The sequence below is a fragment of the Tarenaya hassleriana genome, unplaced genomic scaffold (genome assembly GCF_000463585.1).
Source record: "Tarenaya hassleriana unplaced genomic scaffold, ASM46358v1 Cleome22, whole genome shotgun sequence".
NCBI classification, from domain to species: domain Eukaryota; kingdom Viridiplantae; phylum Streptophyta; class Magnoliopsida; order Brassicales; family Cleomaceae; genus Tarenaya; species Tarenaya hassleriana.
This window is the reverse complement of record NW_010965541.1, coordinates 486,406-504,136: the sequence shown is the minus strand read 5'-3', so window position 1 is coordinate 504,136 and position 17,731 is coordinate 486,406. Positions and strand designations below refer to the sequence as shown.

At 37.2% G+C, this 17,731-nt stretch overlaps 2 protein-coding genes across 2 annotated transcripts; one reads left to right on the top strand and one right to left on the bottom strand.

The window, feature by feature from the left end:
- Nucleotides 1-5,521: 5,521 nt before the first annotated feature.
- On the top strand, nucleotides 5,522-7,980 carry LOC104814823 (high affinity nitrate transporter 2.6). Its single transcript, XM_010543013.1, has 4 exons — nucleotides 5,522-5,978; nucleotides 6,317-6,743; nucleotides 6,952-7,067; nucleotides 7,157-7,980. The coding sequence occupies exons 1-4, from the start codon at nucleotides 5,572-5,574 to the stop codon at nucleotides 7,827-7,829; spliced, it is 1,623 nt and encodes a 540-aa protein (XP_010541315.1). The 5' UTR covers nucleotides 5,522-5,571; the 3' UTR covers nucleotides 7,830-7,980.
- Nucleotides 7,981-15,125: 7,145 nt separating this feature from the next.
- Nucleotides 15,126-16,900, bottom strand: LOC104814822. Its single transcript, XM_010543012.1, has 4 exons — nucleotides 16,771-16,900; nucleotides 15,905-16,098; nucleotides 15,524-15,672; nucleotides 15,126-15,417 (listed from the first exon to the last, which is right to left on the bottom strand). The coding sequence occupies exons 1-4, from the start codon at nucleotides 16,814-16,816 to the stop codon at nucleotides 15,330-15,332; spliced, it is 477 nt and encodes a 158-aa protein (XP_010541314.1). The 5' UTR covers nucleotides 16,817-16,900; the 3' UTR covers nucleotides 15,126-15,329.
- Between the last annotated feature and the right edge of the window lie 831 nt (nucleotides 16,901-17,731).

Sequence of the window (17,731 nt, the reverse complement as noted above, 5' to 3'; positions counted from 1 at the left end):
TAACTTTTTTTAAATGTAGGTATCTCATTCTTCGCAGAATTTTCCTATTTGGATACAAGATTTGAGCCGGGGTCCATCAAGAATGGTGAAATGTTGGCCAATTATGTTCACAAGAGGATACACTTTCCATACTTATGCTCATGATTCAGATCGAAAGACTTACAACTATGGGATATGTGTTAAAGGAGCAAATTGTTGTGATGTGGTTGATGAGTCAGACTTTTATGGTATCCTCCAAGACATCATGGTGTTAGAATACCACGGTTATATTGGTTTGAAGATGGTTATATTTAACTGTGATTGGTTTGATCCGACCATTGGAGGGCATGTGCATACATCGGGAGCTAAGCCTTCCAATTGTATTATGCATGAAATGACTAAAAAAAGTGAATATCAATGGCAAAATCATTCGCAAGGCACCGAAAGTTCCCATAAACACTACAAAAAAAACACGGAAATGGTGACGCAAATTTTGCGTCACCATCGGGCGATTTTGCGTCACCCTTTTCAAAGGATAACGAAATAGTGAAGCAAAAAAAGCGTCACCAATAGCACCGTCACCATTTGCGATTTCGTCACCAAACGTCACCAATTGGTGACGCTGGGATGACGCAGGTATTTCTCACCATTTAGTGACGCAACGGTGACGAATTTGCGTAACTAAATAGTGAGCAATTGCGTAACCAAATCGTCACTAATACATGACGCATTAAACGTCATCATCTTTCGTCACCAAGTAGTGACGCAAAGCGTCACCAAAGTCGTCACCAGTTGGTGACGCAGTTTCGTCACTAATCAGTGACGCTTTTTGGTGACGCAAATGCGTCATAAATTAGTGACGATATTGCGTGAACAACTGCGTTACTATTTTTTGACGTAGTGACGCAAGTCGTCACCAAATTAGTGATGCAATTGCGTCACTAATTTGCGTCACTATATAAAAAAAATAAAAATATATATATTATTATATTTAAATATATAATTAAAGTTCTAAATAATTAATTTACAATACCAAAAAAATATAAAATATTTAATTTTGATTTTCTCCATCGTAATTGGCTTCATCGCTGTCGCCGTCGCCACCGCTTCCTTGTCCTCCACTTCCGAAACTCGGAAATCCTCGCGTTTGGAACTCATTGAAAAATTCTGCTTGCACTCGCAGTTCTTCAATGAGTTTTCGATCTTCTTCTTGTCGACGCAAGAATTCCGCTTGTTGCCAGAGGAGTTCAGCTTGCTGCTCCTCTAATTGTCGCACTCGTCATGCGAATGAAAGCGTTTTCTGAGCAGTTGAAGGAGCATCTTCACCAGGATGATATGTGATATCGGTTTGCATTGAACCGAGACCGTATATCCGTCCAAATTTGTTCGGTGGAACAACCTATATAATAAAAATATAATTAGTTAATAATTTATTTTAAATTAAAATTGATGAGATATATCTTCAGGTCAACCATCACACCATCTTTTCGTGTATGTGTTGCTTTCAACAGATCTAGCAACGTTTAATATATATATATATATATATATATATATATATGTGTGTGTGTGTGTTGTATTGTATGTGTGTGTATGTACATATTGCTTTGATAAAACACTGAAACTTCATTTGATAGATAAGAACAATTGGCTCTCTCTTTGTTTTTTGGGTGTTGTTTTTTTTTTTTTAATTTGGAGTGATAGACAATATAATTAGGGTTGTTGAAGTCATCGGACGTGGGTTGGTTGATATGATATTATGTTTCTTACTACCAACTTTATTTCATTTTCTTAAGTTCCATTTAATGTTGATTAATTAATGTGGATCTTCGAATTAATGTGAATAACCTTTGTGATTATATTTTTTAGTAACACTGTAATCGCAACTCGCCATGTGCATGTATATATCATTTCAAGGCTTGAGAATAAAGAATTCCCAAAACTTGAGACTTGAGTTGAGTAACTATTTTAAAACTATGCATTATTTATTGAAATATATATATATATATATATATATATATATATATATATATAACAAATTATTAAGGAAACACACGATTATATATATATATATATATATGGAAATTAGAGTAGAACATAAAAAGAATCCGTCCAAAAGTATAAATACGAGTTTGAAATATTTGTAAAACAAAGTTTTTACTCAAACAAACAAATAATCGGAAAAAGTTGTATCTATTTATAAGAGATATCAATATCTTAAGTAGTCCAATTACAGAAAATCAATTAGCAAAACTATATATCTAATCTATTAGATTCGATCTCTGACTGGACTTACCATGCAACCACATAACTCAAAAAGTATTTATTAAATTCATTATATATAATATCACTCAATCAATATACTCTGACCTATATGCACACACATACATATATAAATACATATACACATAAATGTATGTATGATGTATCGTGTATTTCGAGATTTGAATGATGAGGAATACAGTCAGCTGCCCGTACATCTCGCAAGAAGCATATGATCTGTACGGTCTATTAATAATACCTGTACGTCCATAAGAAGCTGTAATTATCATTTCATTTTTATATTTAATTAGATATGTTGACAAGCACCCATATTTTAATTGATTTTTTTCTTAATTCCATTAATATATGCAGACGTATTAAATGATTTATTATAGATGTATACATGTGGTTGGTTCATGAAATTAATTAAGTCTAACAAGTTCTGAATATAATTGTAAAATAAATAAAACGCTTTAATGTCAACGACCATAAATCATGCCATGAAAAAGAGTAACGTTTTTTTGTTTGACCTCCCCATATAAGAAAGAAAACTTATCGTTTTTCACTTTAATTATCTTCCAATTAAGATAATATTTTTCTTATAGCCGATCCATCAAATGGGCTGACGAACAAACAGACAAATTGATATTAAAATAAATTCGATACTTTTTTCCAAGACCCGTACGGTAGTCTTCAATGTCAACGCTGTCTGCTCTGTCACGTAAAGAAACATTATTAATATAATCTTTTTTATACGATAAGATCTATAGAAAAAAAACAACAAAATTAAAAGTGGTGAAAAATCGGAGGGAGACAGGGTGGTGCCTTTTGCTAGGGATGGACGTTTTGGGAAACGGTTCGGGTTCGGGATGGGAATAAATCGGTTCGGTTCTTTCGATTTTACAAAAATAGATACCAATCGGTTTTTATATTGTATTCGGTTCGGTTCAGTTTCGGTATCGGTTCAGTTCGGTTCTGGGTTTTATTAAAAAAATGATAGATTTTTAAAAAAAATATTCGGTTTTCCGGGATTTTTAAAGTTTGGTTCGGTTCGGTTACGATTATATATATATATATATATATGGAAATTAGAGTAGAACATAAAAAGAATCCGTCCAAAAGTATAAATACGAGTTTGAAATATTTGTAAAACAAAGTTTTTACTCAAACAAACAAATAATCGGAAAAAGTTGTATCTATTTATAAGAGATATCAATATCTTAAGTAGTCCAATTACAGAAAATCAATTAGCAAAACTATATATCTAATCTATTAGATTCGATCTCTGACTGGACTTACCATGCAACCACATAACTCAAAAAGTATTTATTAAATTCATTATATATAATATCACTCAATCAATATACTCTGACCTATATGCACACACATACATATATAAATACATATACACATAAATGTATGTATGATGTATCGTGTATTTCGAGATTTGAATGATGAGGAATACAGTCAGCTGCCCGTACATCTCGCAAGAAGCATATGATCTGTACGGTCTATTAATAATACCTGTACGTCCATAAGAAGCTGTAATTATCATTTCATTTTTATATTTAATTAGATATGTTGACAAGCACCCATATTTTAATTGATTTTTTTCTTAATTCCATTAATATATGCAGACGTATTAAATGATTTATTATAGATGTATACATGTGGTTGGTTCATGAAATTAATTAAGTCTAACAAGTTCTGAATATAATTGTAAAATAAATAAAACGCTTTAATGTCAACGACCATAAATCATGCCATGAAAAAGAGTAACGTTTTTTTGTTTGACCTCCCCATATAAGAAAGAAAACTTATCGTTTTTCACTTTAATTATCTTCCAATTAAGATAATATTTTTCTTATAGCCGATCCATCAAATGGGCTGACGAACAAACAGACAAATTGATATTAAAATAAATTCGATACTTTTTTCCAAGACCCGTACGGTAGTCTTCAATGTCAACGCTGTCTGCTCTGTCACGTAAAGAAACATTATTAATATAATCTTTTTTATACGATAAGATCTATAGAAAAAAAACAACAAAATTAAAAGTGGTGAAAAATCGGAGGGAGACAGGGTGGTGCCTTTTGCTAGGGATGGACGTTTTGGGAAACGGTTCGGGTTCGGGATGGGAATAAATCGGTTCGGTTCTTTCGATTTTACAAAAATAGATACCAATCGGTTTTTATATTGTATTCGGTTCGGTTCAGTTTCGGTATCGGTTCAGTTCGGTTCTGGGTTTTATTAAAAAAATGATAGATTTTTAAAAAAAATATTCGGTTTTCCGGGATTTTTAAAGTTTGGTTCGGTTCGGTTCCAGGAAAATTCGGTTCTCTAAAAATGGTACCGTTCGGGAATTAGAAACGGTTTCGGATCGAAAAAAATATCGTTTTTCCGGTTCGGTTCGATCTGAGAATTAGGAAGAAAATTTTTCACTTGTCCTACCGTTTTTGTTTCTTTCGTCCTCCATTTCTGTATATAAGGAAGTCGTGTGATGTGAGCCTCTATAAAATCATTGCAAACCGAAGATACAAAAAAAATACAAACCAAATAAAGAGAGGAAAAAAAGATATAGATAAAAAAAAAAATCAGGATCTCTTATTTTTGTGAATTTTTTTCTTTATTCCTAATTAGTGTTTGTTTTCTCCTATTATTAAAAATATAATTATCATTGTTTTTCTTTACAATAGATCTTTTTACTATTCATCCATTTACGTAAATATTCTACCGAATTGTAAGTATCTCATTACTTATTTTATGAACACAATTTAATAGTATAAAAATATGATTTATATACATTCCATCTTAATAAGAGAGTCCCAAATTTAATTTGGTTTATATTAATTTTTAATATTCCGTGGAAAATGGCGACTTTCATGGGTTTTTATTCATATAAAATACAATACACGTATACGATTTCATTTGTCATCGGTACATACATACGTATGTCTATATGTGTTATTTTAGAAGAGAATTAAAAACTAATGAGCAATTTAATGTTCCGACAAATACGTGGGGAGAAGTTATGAAATGTACTTTTTGATTAGCAAAGAGGGCTATCATTTCCATATATATATATATATAAACATATTAAATCTACCGATGAATATTTTAAAATGGTCTAATATTTTAGCAAATTAATTCTAATTGGTTCCTCTTCAATATTATATTAAAGTGATAAAGTCTCCTTTGGGCTTCTACCTAACGATCGATACCATGTGTTACTTCCTCTATATAAGTACCATGCAAACTCCAATCTCCAACTCACCCCAAGAAACAAAATCACAAGAACAAGAAGACAAACTTCTTGTTACTGTCCTAACCAAAATGGCTCGCCATTGCAATGAAGAAGGTTCTATTGGAACCTCCTTGCATGGAGTTACAGGCAGAGAACAAGTCTTCTCTTTCTCTGTCGACATCGACCCTTCTTCCCAAACTGTCGGATCAGAAGATCCAACCTGTAAATTCACATTACCAGTGGATTCAGAACACAGGGCCAAAGTGTTCAAGCCTCTGTCCTTTGCCAAACCACACATGCGAGCTTTCCATTTGGGATGGATCTCTTTCTTCACTTGTTTCATCTCCACTTTTGCAGCAGCTCCTCTCGTTCCCATCATTCGGGACAACCTCGACTTGTCCAAAACCGACATTGGAAACGCCGGTGTTGCCTCTGTCTCCGGCGCCATTTTCTCTCGACTCGCCATGGGAGCTGTCTGTGACTTACTCGGTGCCCGGTACGTATAAGGGTATTTCTTGACATTATACAAATAATGTAACCTATATTCTTCGTGTATTTTATTTATACATTACGTTGTATATTGCAATGTTAAAATACACATCATTCATTTTACCTAACATGGTATCTGAACATAGTTGCGATTGATACGAACTAGGATATTTTTTTTCAAAATTTCTCATAAAAAATGTCAGCATTCTTCTAAATAAATCATCCATTTACCTAATACGATGTTTCCGTGAACAATGAAGAAACTGAGTGATTCCACCGTGAAGTCTTTCTTTCCGATAACGAATCACACAGTAGTTATTGACATGCATGTCGTGCTGGAAACAGGTACGGTACGGCGTTTCTGCTGATGCTGACGGCTCCGACCGTGTTCTCCATGTCGTTCGTGGCTGACGCGGGTGGATACTTGGCGGTGAGGTTCATGATCGGATTCTGCCTCGCGACCTTCGTGTCGTGTCAGTACTGGACGAGCGTTATGTTCAACGGGAAGATCATTGGACTCGTCAATGGCTGCTCAGGTGGATGGGGAGACATGGGAGGAGGAGTGACTCAGCTCCTCATGCCGATGGTATTTCATGTCATTAGACTCGCCGGAGCAACTCCCTTCACGGCGTGGAGGATCTCCTTCTTCGTCCCTGGGTTTCTTCAGGTCGTCATAGGCATTCTTGTCCTCACTCTCGGACAAGATCTCCCTGATGGCAACCTCAGTGTCTTGCAAAGGAAGGGTGATGTTGCAAAAGACAAGTTCTCCAAGGTATGTATGCATGTGTATACGTGTGTGTATATATATGTGTATGTACGCATGTGTATGTGTATATGTCCGTACGTATGTACACATGTGTGAATATATATGCGCGTGTGTATGTATGTATGTATGTATCGATTTCTTGATCAAGAAAAACAAGAACCAAGAACTATGATTTTTACGTTTGTCCTTGATATTTTGCTGTGTGGTCTGTTAGGTTTTCTGGTTTGCTGTGAAGAACTATAGAACATGGATCTTGTTCCTTCTTTACGGATTCTCCATGGGAGTCGAATTGACCATCAACAACGTCATCTCTGGATACTTCTTCGACAGGTTCGGTTCCGATTTCATCCAACCCTCTAAATGATAATCTCATTTTCATGCATCTCTTCTTACAATTCTTTGTTTCATATCTGTTTCAGGTTTCATCTCAAGCTTCACACTGCGGGTATAGTAGCAGCCAGTTTCGGTATGGCGAATTTCTTCGCCCGTCCCTTAGGCGGGTGGGCTTCCGACAAGGCTGCTCGATTCTTCGGCATGAGAGGTCGGCTGTGGACCCTTTGGATCCTTCAGACAATCGGCGGTCTGTTCTGCATCTGGCTCGGTCAGGCTAACTCCCTTCCTATAGCTATCACAGCAATGATGCTCTTCTCCGTCGGTACACAAGCTGCTTGCGGAGCCATCTTCGGGATCGTCCCCTTCGTCTCTCGACGCTCTCTCGGGATCATATCGGGATTGACGGGAGCGGGAGGGAATTTCGGGTCGGGACTGACACAACTATTGTTCTTCTCTTCGTCTAGATTCCACACGGCGGAAGGGTTGTCGCTGATGGGGGTCATGGCCGTGGTTTTTACGATTCCCGTCGCGTTTATACATTTCCCGCAGTGGGGAAGCATGTTCTTGGGGGCGACAACAGACGAGGAGAGATCAAAGGAGGAGTATTATTACTCGGCGGAGTGGACGGAGGAGGAGAAGCAGCTAGGGCTACATGAGGGAAGCATCAAATTCGCAGAGAATAGTCGGTCCGAGAGGGGCCGAAACGCGGCCTTAGCCGACATTCCAACACCGGAGATTGGGACTCCGTCACATGTTTAGTGGAATATATACACACAGCTATATATATATAAGTGGGTATGTGTAACGAGCAAGATCCTGACTATATATGTGAGGTTCAATGAGCTCGGTACCAACGTTGTACATGTCTTCCTTTATGAAAGACTTGCAATAAAATGGAATTGTTGAGTGACTTCTTCTTGTGTGTTATGCCCTGTTGCTTTATATATAAATATTGCATCTATAAGGAATTGTGACATGAATTGTGAAAGAAAGATCCAAAGTAGAAATAGTCGTGGTTTTACATATATATATATATATATATGTATGTAGTTTTCAGTCAGACCCAGATGACCACAGATCACAATCTGGTTATGTTTTCTTCTTGAACAGAGACGCTGTTAGCTGGAAAAGTTCTAAACAAGCGACCGTTGCAAATAAAGGAACTTTGAATTCAGAGTAAGAAACATGGGACAATCTCGGTCTGTATAGTGACCAAGATGAAGGAGAAGGCACAGACAAGAAATTCCAGTGTCTCTCTTATTCTTGATCTCTGTACTGAATATTACACAATATATATATACTATTAACATGGAAGAAAATATACAGAAACATGGAAACTCCTTAACGGCTAATACATAAAAGGAATGTGATCAAATCATCGACAGATTTTGTCAATCAGATGCAACCCTTGCCAAGTATGTCTTGGTCTGATTATTGACGTGTGAGTGTAATCAGCATCTTCCCTTCTATGTGTCAGCAACGTGTGCAGCCATGTATTCACCAATGTCTCACTTTGTCAACATTCCCCTCAAGGTTGGAGTTATGGATATCCATAAGTCCAATCTTGATTAGAACATTGTTGATCGTTTTATAGCTTGAGGCCTTGGTAAATATGTCTGCTAACTGCTCGGAACTTTTAGTGTATGGTGTAGATAAGATGCCTTTTTGTACCTTTTCCCGAACAAAGTGACAATCCACTTCTATATGCTTGGTTCTCTCGTGAAAGACTGGATTTGCCGCAATGTGAATGGCGGATTGGTTGTCACAATGTAGCGGAATAGGCAACTTGACGTTGAATCCAAGATCTTCAAGCAACCCTTTGATCCACACGATTTCTTGAGTCGTGTTCGCCATAGCTCGGTATTCAGCTTCTGCACTTGATCGAGCAACAACGTTTTGCTTTTTGCTTCTCCATGTAACTAAGTTTCCTCCAACAAATGTGCAATAGTCGGTTGTCGATTTTTGATCACTTCTATCTCCGGCCCAATCAGCATCACAGTATCCTACCACTTCTGTATGTCCGTTCTTCCTCATACATATTCCTTTGCTCGGTGTTCCCTTGAGATATTTGAGTATTCTTTCCACCATGGTCTAATTCCGGGACGTAGGCGAATGCATGCATTTGCTAACAGCAAAGGATAAATCAGGTCGAGTAACGGTTAAGTAGATGAGCTTACCTACTACTCTGTGATAGAGTTCAGCATCTTCGAATGGTTCCCCCTCTGGATGATCCTTGAAATTTTCTTCGATTGGTGTTCCGGCCGGTTTAGTTCCAAGTTTACCTGTGACATCAAGAAGATCAAGTGTGTACTTCCTTTGAGATAGAAATAATCCCTCGGTTGAGCGGATTACTTCTATGCCAAGAAAGTACTTTAGTTCACCTAAATCCTTAATATCAAACATGCTTTTAAGAAATTCTTTGGTTTTCACAATTCCATTTTTGTCACTTCCTGTAAGGATGATATCATCTACATATATAAGTAGACAATAATACCTGATTCCCCCTGAATTGTGAAAAGCGAATGATCGGAGTCGCTCTTGACAAATCCATGAGAGAGAAGAGCGTCACTAAGCTTGTGATACCATGCCCTAGGCGATTGTTTCAATCCATATATGGCCTTTTTGAGCTTGCATACTCGGTTTGTACCGAATTTTTCAGCAAATCCCGGTGGAGCCGACATATAGATTTCTTCTTCAAGATCGCCTTGCAAAAATGCGTTTCTGACATCCATCTGCCATAAGTCCCAATCAAGATTAGTGGCAATCGAAAGTACAATTCTTACCGAGGCGAGTTTTGCAACTGGAGCAAATGTATCTGTATAATCTTCTCCATATAGTTGCGTGAATCCTTTGGCGACAAGACGAGCTTTGTATCGTTCAATGTCGCCATTGCTCTGGTACTTGATTTTATACACCCACTTGCATCCGACGGCTCGCTTTGACGGTGGTAATGGAACTATGTCCCATGTCTCATTCTTTTCCAAGGCCGAGATCTCCTCATTCATAGCTTCACACCATTCGTTGCTAGACTTAGCCTCATCATAAGTGTTGGGCTCGATTCCCTGGTCTAGAGCACTAAGGAAAACACGATGGTGATCAGAGAGATGAGAAATAGAGTAAAAAGACTGTATGAGATATTGTACCAAATGATAATTTTGTTCATCATGCCAGCGAACTTTGCTGAGAGTTCTCATCCTTGTATCAGTCAGATTTTTCATAGGTGTAGACTGCGACTGAGTTTCGATGCTATTAATAGGAGTCTGGGCAATTGTCGTGTTATATCTGAACTTCCATTCAGTCATTGGTCGACATGTTCTTGAGCTACGACGCAGAACAGAATCCACATGAACTGATTCCACTGCCTCTGTTTCATGTTGCAGATCAGAAACAACAGGAACAGATTCCACTTCCTCTATTTCAAGCCTTATGTCACTGGTTACAGCCTCTATGTCCAGTTCCTCATAATCGAGGATCTCGTGGTTCTCATTGTTGCCAGATTCCTCTTCGCCATTATTGTCTTGAGAATCCAAGCTAGTGTCATCGTGATGTTGATGATCCAATAGTTTTTCTTGCCCATGTGTCTGAAAAAAGCGTTGAGAAGTGTCTTGTTCTGCACAATTAAACCGAAGAGTGGAAGAATAATCTGGAGCATATTTCACAAATTCATCCAATTCCTTGTCGTCCATGTTGCTGAAATATCCTTGCTCTTCTATAAAAACCACATTTGCCGAGACATGTAGCTTGTTTGTATCTGGATGGAAGCATTTGAATCCCTTCTGCTTTGTTGAATATCCAAGGAATATGCATTTGAGGCTCTTTTTGTCTAGCTTATTCCTTCGTGTTTCTGGAATATGTACAAAACACACACATCCAAATACCTTTAGGAATTCAAGAGAGGGTTTTGAGTTGTTTAATACCTCAAACGGTGACACATCACCAATAACCCTTGTCGGAAGTCTGTTGATAAGATAACACGAGGTTTGTACAACATGATTCCTCTATGAAACATCATTGTTCGTGCAACTTCCAGAAGATGCTGGTTCTTTCTCTCCGCAACTCCATTTTGTTGCGGTGTATACGCACAAGAGGTTTGATGTTCCATTCCATGCTTGGCAAGATATTCCGCAAATTGTTTGTTGATGTACTCTCCCCCATTATCCGTGCGTATACACTTGATCTTGGCATCGTATTGTGTAGAGACATAGCTGTGAAATTTGACAAAAGCATCGAAAACATCTCCTTTCGATTTGAGGAGGGTTAGCCAAGTATATTTTGATTTTTCATCAATGAATGTCACAAAATATCTAAAATTATCATGGGACATGCAAGGCGAAGTCCATACATCAGAATGAACAAGAGCGAAACATTCATTATATTGCGTACTCGAAATAGGAAAAACGTTTCGACAATGCTTTCCGAAAATACAGGACTCGCACTTATTATGATCAAAACTAATATTGGGAAATAAAATGTTCAAGGCTCTAACATGTGGATGTCCTAATCTAGCATGCCAAATCGAGTTTAAGGCAACTTCATCATCTAAACTTGGCTGCTCAAGGTAATATAATCCATTCTTCTCTTTCCCTTGAGATATTACCTTCTGAAAATAACATCACAATTGAGATCTCTAGCTATGTTACGAACAGACAACAAATTTGTTTTAAATTCTGGAACAAAGAGTGCTTTTGTCTCCTTATTGCATAATGTCAACCTGCCAATTCCCTTTATGGGAACGTTTTGCCCATTTGCAACTGATATAGTGCCATATGCATCTTCTATATTACTAAGCAATTTCGGATTATATATCATGTGAGTTGTAGCACCGGAGTCAACAATTAATCTATTATCATGAGCTGATGAAAAAGAGACATTACCGGAATCCTTGGAGGAGATGAGTTGGGTTATATTTTGCATCATTGCCTCCAGGTCAGATTTGGTAACGAATTCTTCTGTGTTTCTCACGTTTCCTGATGTTGTAGGAGTTTTCATCGCCGCATTTGCTATCTGAGTTTCCTCAGATTTGAGATTATGTGCTGCGAAACGTGGAGGTTTCAGATGAGGATGTAACATCCAACACTTCTCCTTTGTATGACCCTTACGCTTACAGTGTTCGCAAACTAGGATTCTGCGATCTATAGTTGATCTGGGTTGAAAATCCCGACGTCCATAGGAGTGCAGGTTAGCCTTGTGGGCCAATTCTCCATGTCCCTGAAACAATGCACGTCCACCTTATTCCTTTTTTATCTTAGAGCATACAATATCAAACGACTGCAATTTGTCCTCCCTCAAAATAACTTGAACTAGATCCCGAAAAGAATCGTTCAAAGAAGAGAGTAACAAGAACACCTTTTCTTGTTCATGTCGCTCAATCTCTGTTTCATCCGTTGACGGGGTTTGTAACTCGTCGACTTCGGCCCACAATGAGGTGAATTCTCCGAGCAGGTCATTGAAGCTTCTATCGTCTTGCTTCAGATTCCACAGTTTCCTCTTGACTTCATAGATTCGATTCAAGTATGAGGTATTGCCGAATACCTTTTTCAGTGTCTCCCACAATTTATATGCAGTATCAATGTGGTTGTATGAGTTGATCAGGGACTGATCGAAAGAACTCTGGAGTATCAGAACAACATTCTGGTCATTTTGCAGCCATTTAGTATCTTCTTCGCTCTTGTCTGCAGATTCGTCAATGGTTCTTGCGGTTGTGACATGTTTCCACAAACCTTTGCTCCTTAGTGTGGTCTTTGCTGATCTGGACCAACTAAGATAGTTTTCCCCATGAAAGACAATCGGAATCAAGCGTTGGAATGTACCTTCCATTGTGATTTGGTTGTCTGAAGAAAAAATAAATGTAAGAGAAACAGAACAGATACTTCTCTCACTCGGAACTGCGTCGAGATGAGGATCAACAAACAAACTCTCTCTTCACCGAGGAAATTAACCCAAGAGCCAACCAGGCTCTGATACCATAAAGGAACTTTGAATTCAGAGTAAGAAACAGGGGACAATCTCGGTCTGTATAGTGACCAAGATGAAGGAGAAGGCACATACAAGAAATTCCAGTGTCTCTCTTACTCTTGATCTCTGTACTGAATATTACACAATATATATATATACTATTAACATGGAAGAAAATATACAGAAACATGGAAACTCCTTAACGGCTAATACATAAAAGGAATGTGATCAAATCATCGACAGATTTTGTCAATCAGATGCAACCCTTGCCAAGTATGTCTTGGTCTGATTATTGACGTGTGAGTGTAATCAGCATCTTCCCTTCTATGTGTCAGCAACGTGTGCAGCCATGTATTCACCAATGTCTCACTTTGTCAATAGCAAATTCTACTACAGAAGCTGAGTATATTGCAGCGTCAGACGCAACAAAGGAAGCTGTTTGGATCAGAAAGTTTGTTGGCGACTTGTGTGTCATTTCTAGTGTTGATAGCCTCATTGCTCTATATTGTGACAACAATGGAGCAATCGCACAAGCCAAAGAGCCCAGATCCCATCAACGATCCAAACACATACTCAGACGATTTCACCTTATCAGAGAGATCATAGACATAGGAGACATGTACATTTGCAGAGTGTCGACAGATGACAACATTGTCGATCCGTTGACGAAACATCTTCCTTCGTCAAAGCATGAGGGTCATGTAAGAGATATGAGCATTAGATGTTTAGCAGTCCATGATTAGAGTAAGTGGGAGATTGTTGGTTTAGTGCTCTATGATATACTGTTGTATGAGTTTTAGTATGTATGTATAACACGCCTAAGAAAGAGAAATCTCAAAGATTTTGTAATGTTTGTAACAACAAAGTTTTTACTTAATCACACAAATAATCAGAAAAATATATTTCTTTTTATAATAGATACCAATATCATAATTAAAGAAAATCAATTAGCAAAATTATTATCTATAGATGTGGAAAAAAATTATTATATATAGAATAAATTCGATCTCTGATTGGACTTAGACTGCAACCACATGATTCAAAAAAATATTTATTAAATTCATTATATCACTCAAACCAATATATTCTGACCTAACTCCATACACAAAATATATACATGTATATACACACACACATAAATGTGTGTATGAAGTATCATGTATCTCGAGGTTTGAATGATGAGGAATACAGTCAGCCGCCCGCACATCTCGCAAGATTCATATGATCTGTACGGTTTATAATAATACATGCAGTATGTACGTCTTCGTATGGTAGCTATATTATCATAAGACTGTAATTATCATTTCATTTTTTTATATTTAATTAAATATGCTGTTAAAGCATAATAATTAAGTCTAACAAGTTGTGAATATAGTTATAAGCTATATGAAACGCTTTAGTGTCAACGACCATAAATCATGCCATGAAAAAGAGTAACGTTTTTTTTTGTTTGACCTCCCGACAAGATTGGATTCTTTCCGTACGATATAAGAAAGAAAACTTATCATTGTTCAATTTAATTATCTTCTAACTAAGATAATATTTTCTTATAGCCGGTCCATCACATGGGCTGCCGAGCAAACAGACAAATTGATATTATTAAAAATAAATGGGAATGCCATGATCCGTACGGTAGTCTTAAATGTCAAACATTACGAATATAATATGATAAGATCTATAGAGAAATCAAGAGTCACAAAATCTAATTTGGTTTATGTTACTTTTTAATATTCTGTGGAAAATGACCACTTTCATGCATTTTATTCATATCATTATCAAATATACATATATGTATACGATTTCATTTGTCATCGGTATATGTATGTATATTTTTGTCCAAGTTATTTTATAAGAGAAGTAAAAACTAGTATAGAGATATATTGAGCTTTCGATCCAACTAATCTCTAGATCCGGAGATACCCTTTAGTGCAAAATTGCACCATCTTACCCAACGAGCTATTCGAAAATGGGATCTCTGAAATATAGATGACATTCCAACCACACTCTACAACCACTCGATCACCGCAAATTTTCGTGTTATGATTCTGGATTTGCTAACGGTTCTTATGATGAAACCTTTTTTATTAAGGATCATACGAGTAGAAAGATCAAAGAAGGAGCAAATGACTTAGAGTAATCTCTACGGTGAGTTGAAGATTGAAGTATCAGAAGGATGTGAGAAAGTAAACCAATCGATCTTCTGTGTCAACCAAAAGCTCCATCAGATTAAGGATAGCGATTAATGCGTGTAATTTTGCAGAGTCGGTGTGGATCAGAACGATGAAAACTGTACAAGATCGAGAGCTAGTAGCTTATCTTTCCGCGCCCACCACAGGCCGTGCATGATCGTGCAGATGAGCATTTGGTGCAGTAGCTCCATTTCTTCGGAAGCCTGAAACTTTTCCCCGTTTCATCAGACTTCTCCATTTCAAGAATCCGAGAAAGATATGGAGAAAACGAAGAGGGCCGTGGGAAGAAGAGCGAGAAAGTATTTTTACCCGGCTGTATACCGAGTGGCCATATTTTTTGCTGTCAGTCTCGCCTTCTCAGCACTTTCATCCGACAGTTTCTTCAGGACAAATCCTTCGCCTTTGCACTCAGAACATATACCCGAACCACCACAATCGTCACAGTCTCTCATACGAACCTGGAATTTAAAAACATGTATCTTAACAAATCATAACCCTTTTGCTAAAAACCTGTTGAAAGCTCATTTCCGGGATGGGTAGGGATGGGTAACAAGAACCGAAAATACCCGTCTCAACTCTCAAGCAAAATAGGCTATCACCTAGATACAACAAATGGTTACAGCCTACGAGGAAAATAAGTAACGGTGAGAACATTAATCGTCTTTTCTTGAGTTCAACTAAACAACTTACCTCTGTTACTTCAGGAGCTTTGGTTCTCTGGACAAGGAGAGTAGCTGCAACACCAACAACTGTTCCAGCAATTGCAATAGAAGCAGCTGTTTCAGCTAAAGCAGGAACCGCGATCGATGACCTCTTCGATTTTTTACTTGAAGACTTGGAATCAAATGAAGAAACTGAATTTAACATCTTCACATCCCTAATACCTTCCAAAATCAATAGTACATATCATAGGAAAGTCAGAATGTATAAACCCTAAAACAAGAATCGGCACAAATGAAACCAGAGATGACAATGGCCACAAACATATGCGCCCGATTTCAACATTCAGACCTAATAAACCTAACCACTGATCCGAAATCTCCCGTGGTTTGCCTTAAAGCTAGACTCACATAAACAACGGTTAGGCGTTTGGAACCTTTGATTCCTTCAGCTATTTCATATCCTATCAGAGCATAAAGTGCTAGTCTTATCAGTTACCATCAAGAGCTTAAAACCCTAACAAAATCTAGTAAAAATTGAACCTTTTGGGGATCGAATCAAAACCCACTGCTACTTCAGAGCTGACGATCAATCAAAAGGGAGAATTTGACAAGAAAGCACTTGTCTTGACATGAACCCATTGATTCGGATTCATCTATTGCAATCCCATTATTCAATTAGTTCCATTACTGTATGATGCAAGCTCCGAATCTCACAAGACCCAGATGGAAATTTAGCTTAAATTGGATTGACAGAGAAGGATGAGATTTCCAAAGGGTCTTGTAAACATGGATGGAGCAGCAGCATTCACATAACTTCGGGATAAAAGGATGAAAAATACGTTAAAATTAAGGAGAGAGAACATGAATGAGGAATTAGGGTTTTGATGAGCTTACTTGAAACTGGGGAGGGAAGTGAAAAAGATTGCAGCTTGAGCTCCATCGCATTCGCAACAGAGGAATTGTTATTTTTGCCTCTTCAAGTTTCTGTTATCTCTAACCTCGTTGAATTGTCGGATTTATCCTCCTCGTATAAATAATAATAATAATAATAATAATAATAATAATAATAATAATAATAATAATAATAATAATAAACCGCAAATGTACAATGTAATTTAAAAATCAAACCGAACTAAACCGGACCGACCCAAAATAGGAGCAAATTTAAATCAACTATTAGGGAAAATTTTGGAAACGAGATTTTTTTTCTTTAAAATGTTAAATCGCCCAAATAGTGCTTTGTGTATAATGTATATAGCTTGGTTTCACCTATCAATATAATTATTTAAGTGATTAGCGTTTCATTTGGTATTAACCACCATAAACATATACCCTTTCTCTGCATTTGAAATGTGTGCATTTGTCTCGTGTTAATTAAAAGGTACAAATTTGCTTTGCTTTTATTTTTTCACGAAATAGAATTATATGAAATATATTATCATGCAACCAAAATCCTTGTTACATTTCCAAAAACTATAAAATTCCAAAACAAAATAAATAACTTACAGCGGCAACTAAAACTATGGCCTCACATCATCATCCTCTTAGGTGGTGGTTTCAAAGACAGTCGCAAAACTACACCAACGCCCCCGGAACTCTATATATATATATATATGTGCGCACCACAACAACAGAATCTCCCTTACAGATTAGCGTCACGGACCGGACCAAAGGGACTAGAGATTTGTTCCTGTCCTGCATCTGTTGGAAGTGTATGTTTTTTACTCTGACCAAAGGTCTTAACAGAGATCAGGTAGAAATATTATCGAGGGGAATGGGATTAAAGCCCATAGAATGACAAACCACCATGATGGCAACCCAACCTATCTGGACAAACCACCAGTGTTAGGTTCAA

Coding starts and splice junctions, on each gene's coding strand:
- LOC104814823 (XM_010543013.1), top strand. CDS start 5,572: ATGGCTCGCCATTGCAATGAAGAAGGTTCTATTGGAACCTCCTTGCAT. Junction 5,979..6,316: donor TGTGACTTACTCGGTGCCCG/GTACGTATAAGG, acceptor TGCTGGAAACAG/GTACGGTACGGCGTTTCTGC. Junction 7,068..7,156: donor TCTGGATACTTCTTCGACAG/GTTCGGTTCCGA, acceptor TATCTGTTTCAG/GTTTCATCTCAAGCTTCACA.
- LOC104814822 (XM_010543012.1), bottom strand. CDS start 16,816: ATGGAGCTCAAGCTGCAATCTTTTTCACTTCCCTCCCCAGTTTCAA. Junction 16,099..16,770: donor ACTTCCCTCCCCAGTTTCAA/GTAAGCTCATCA, acceptor TGATTTTGGAAG/GTATTAGGGATGTGAAGATG. Junction 15,673..15,904: donor AAGCTCCTGAAGTAACAGAG/GTAAGTTGTTTA, acceptor TTTAAATTCCAG/GTTCGTATGAGAGACTGTGA.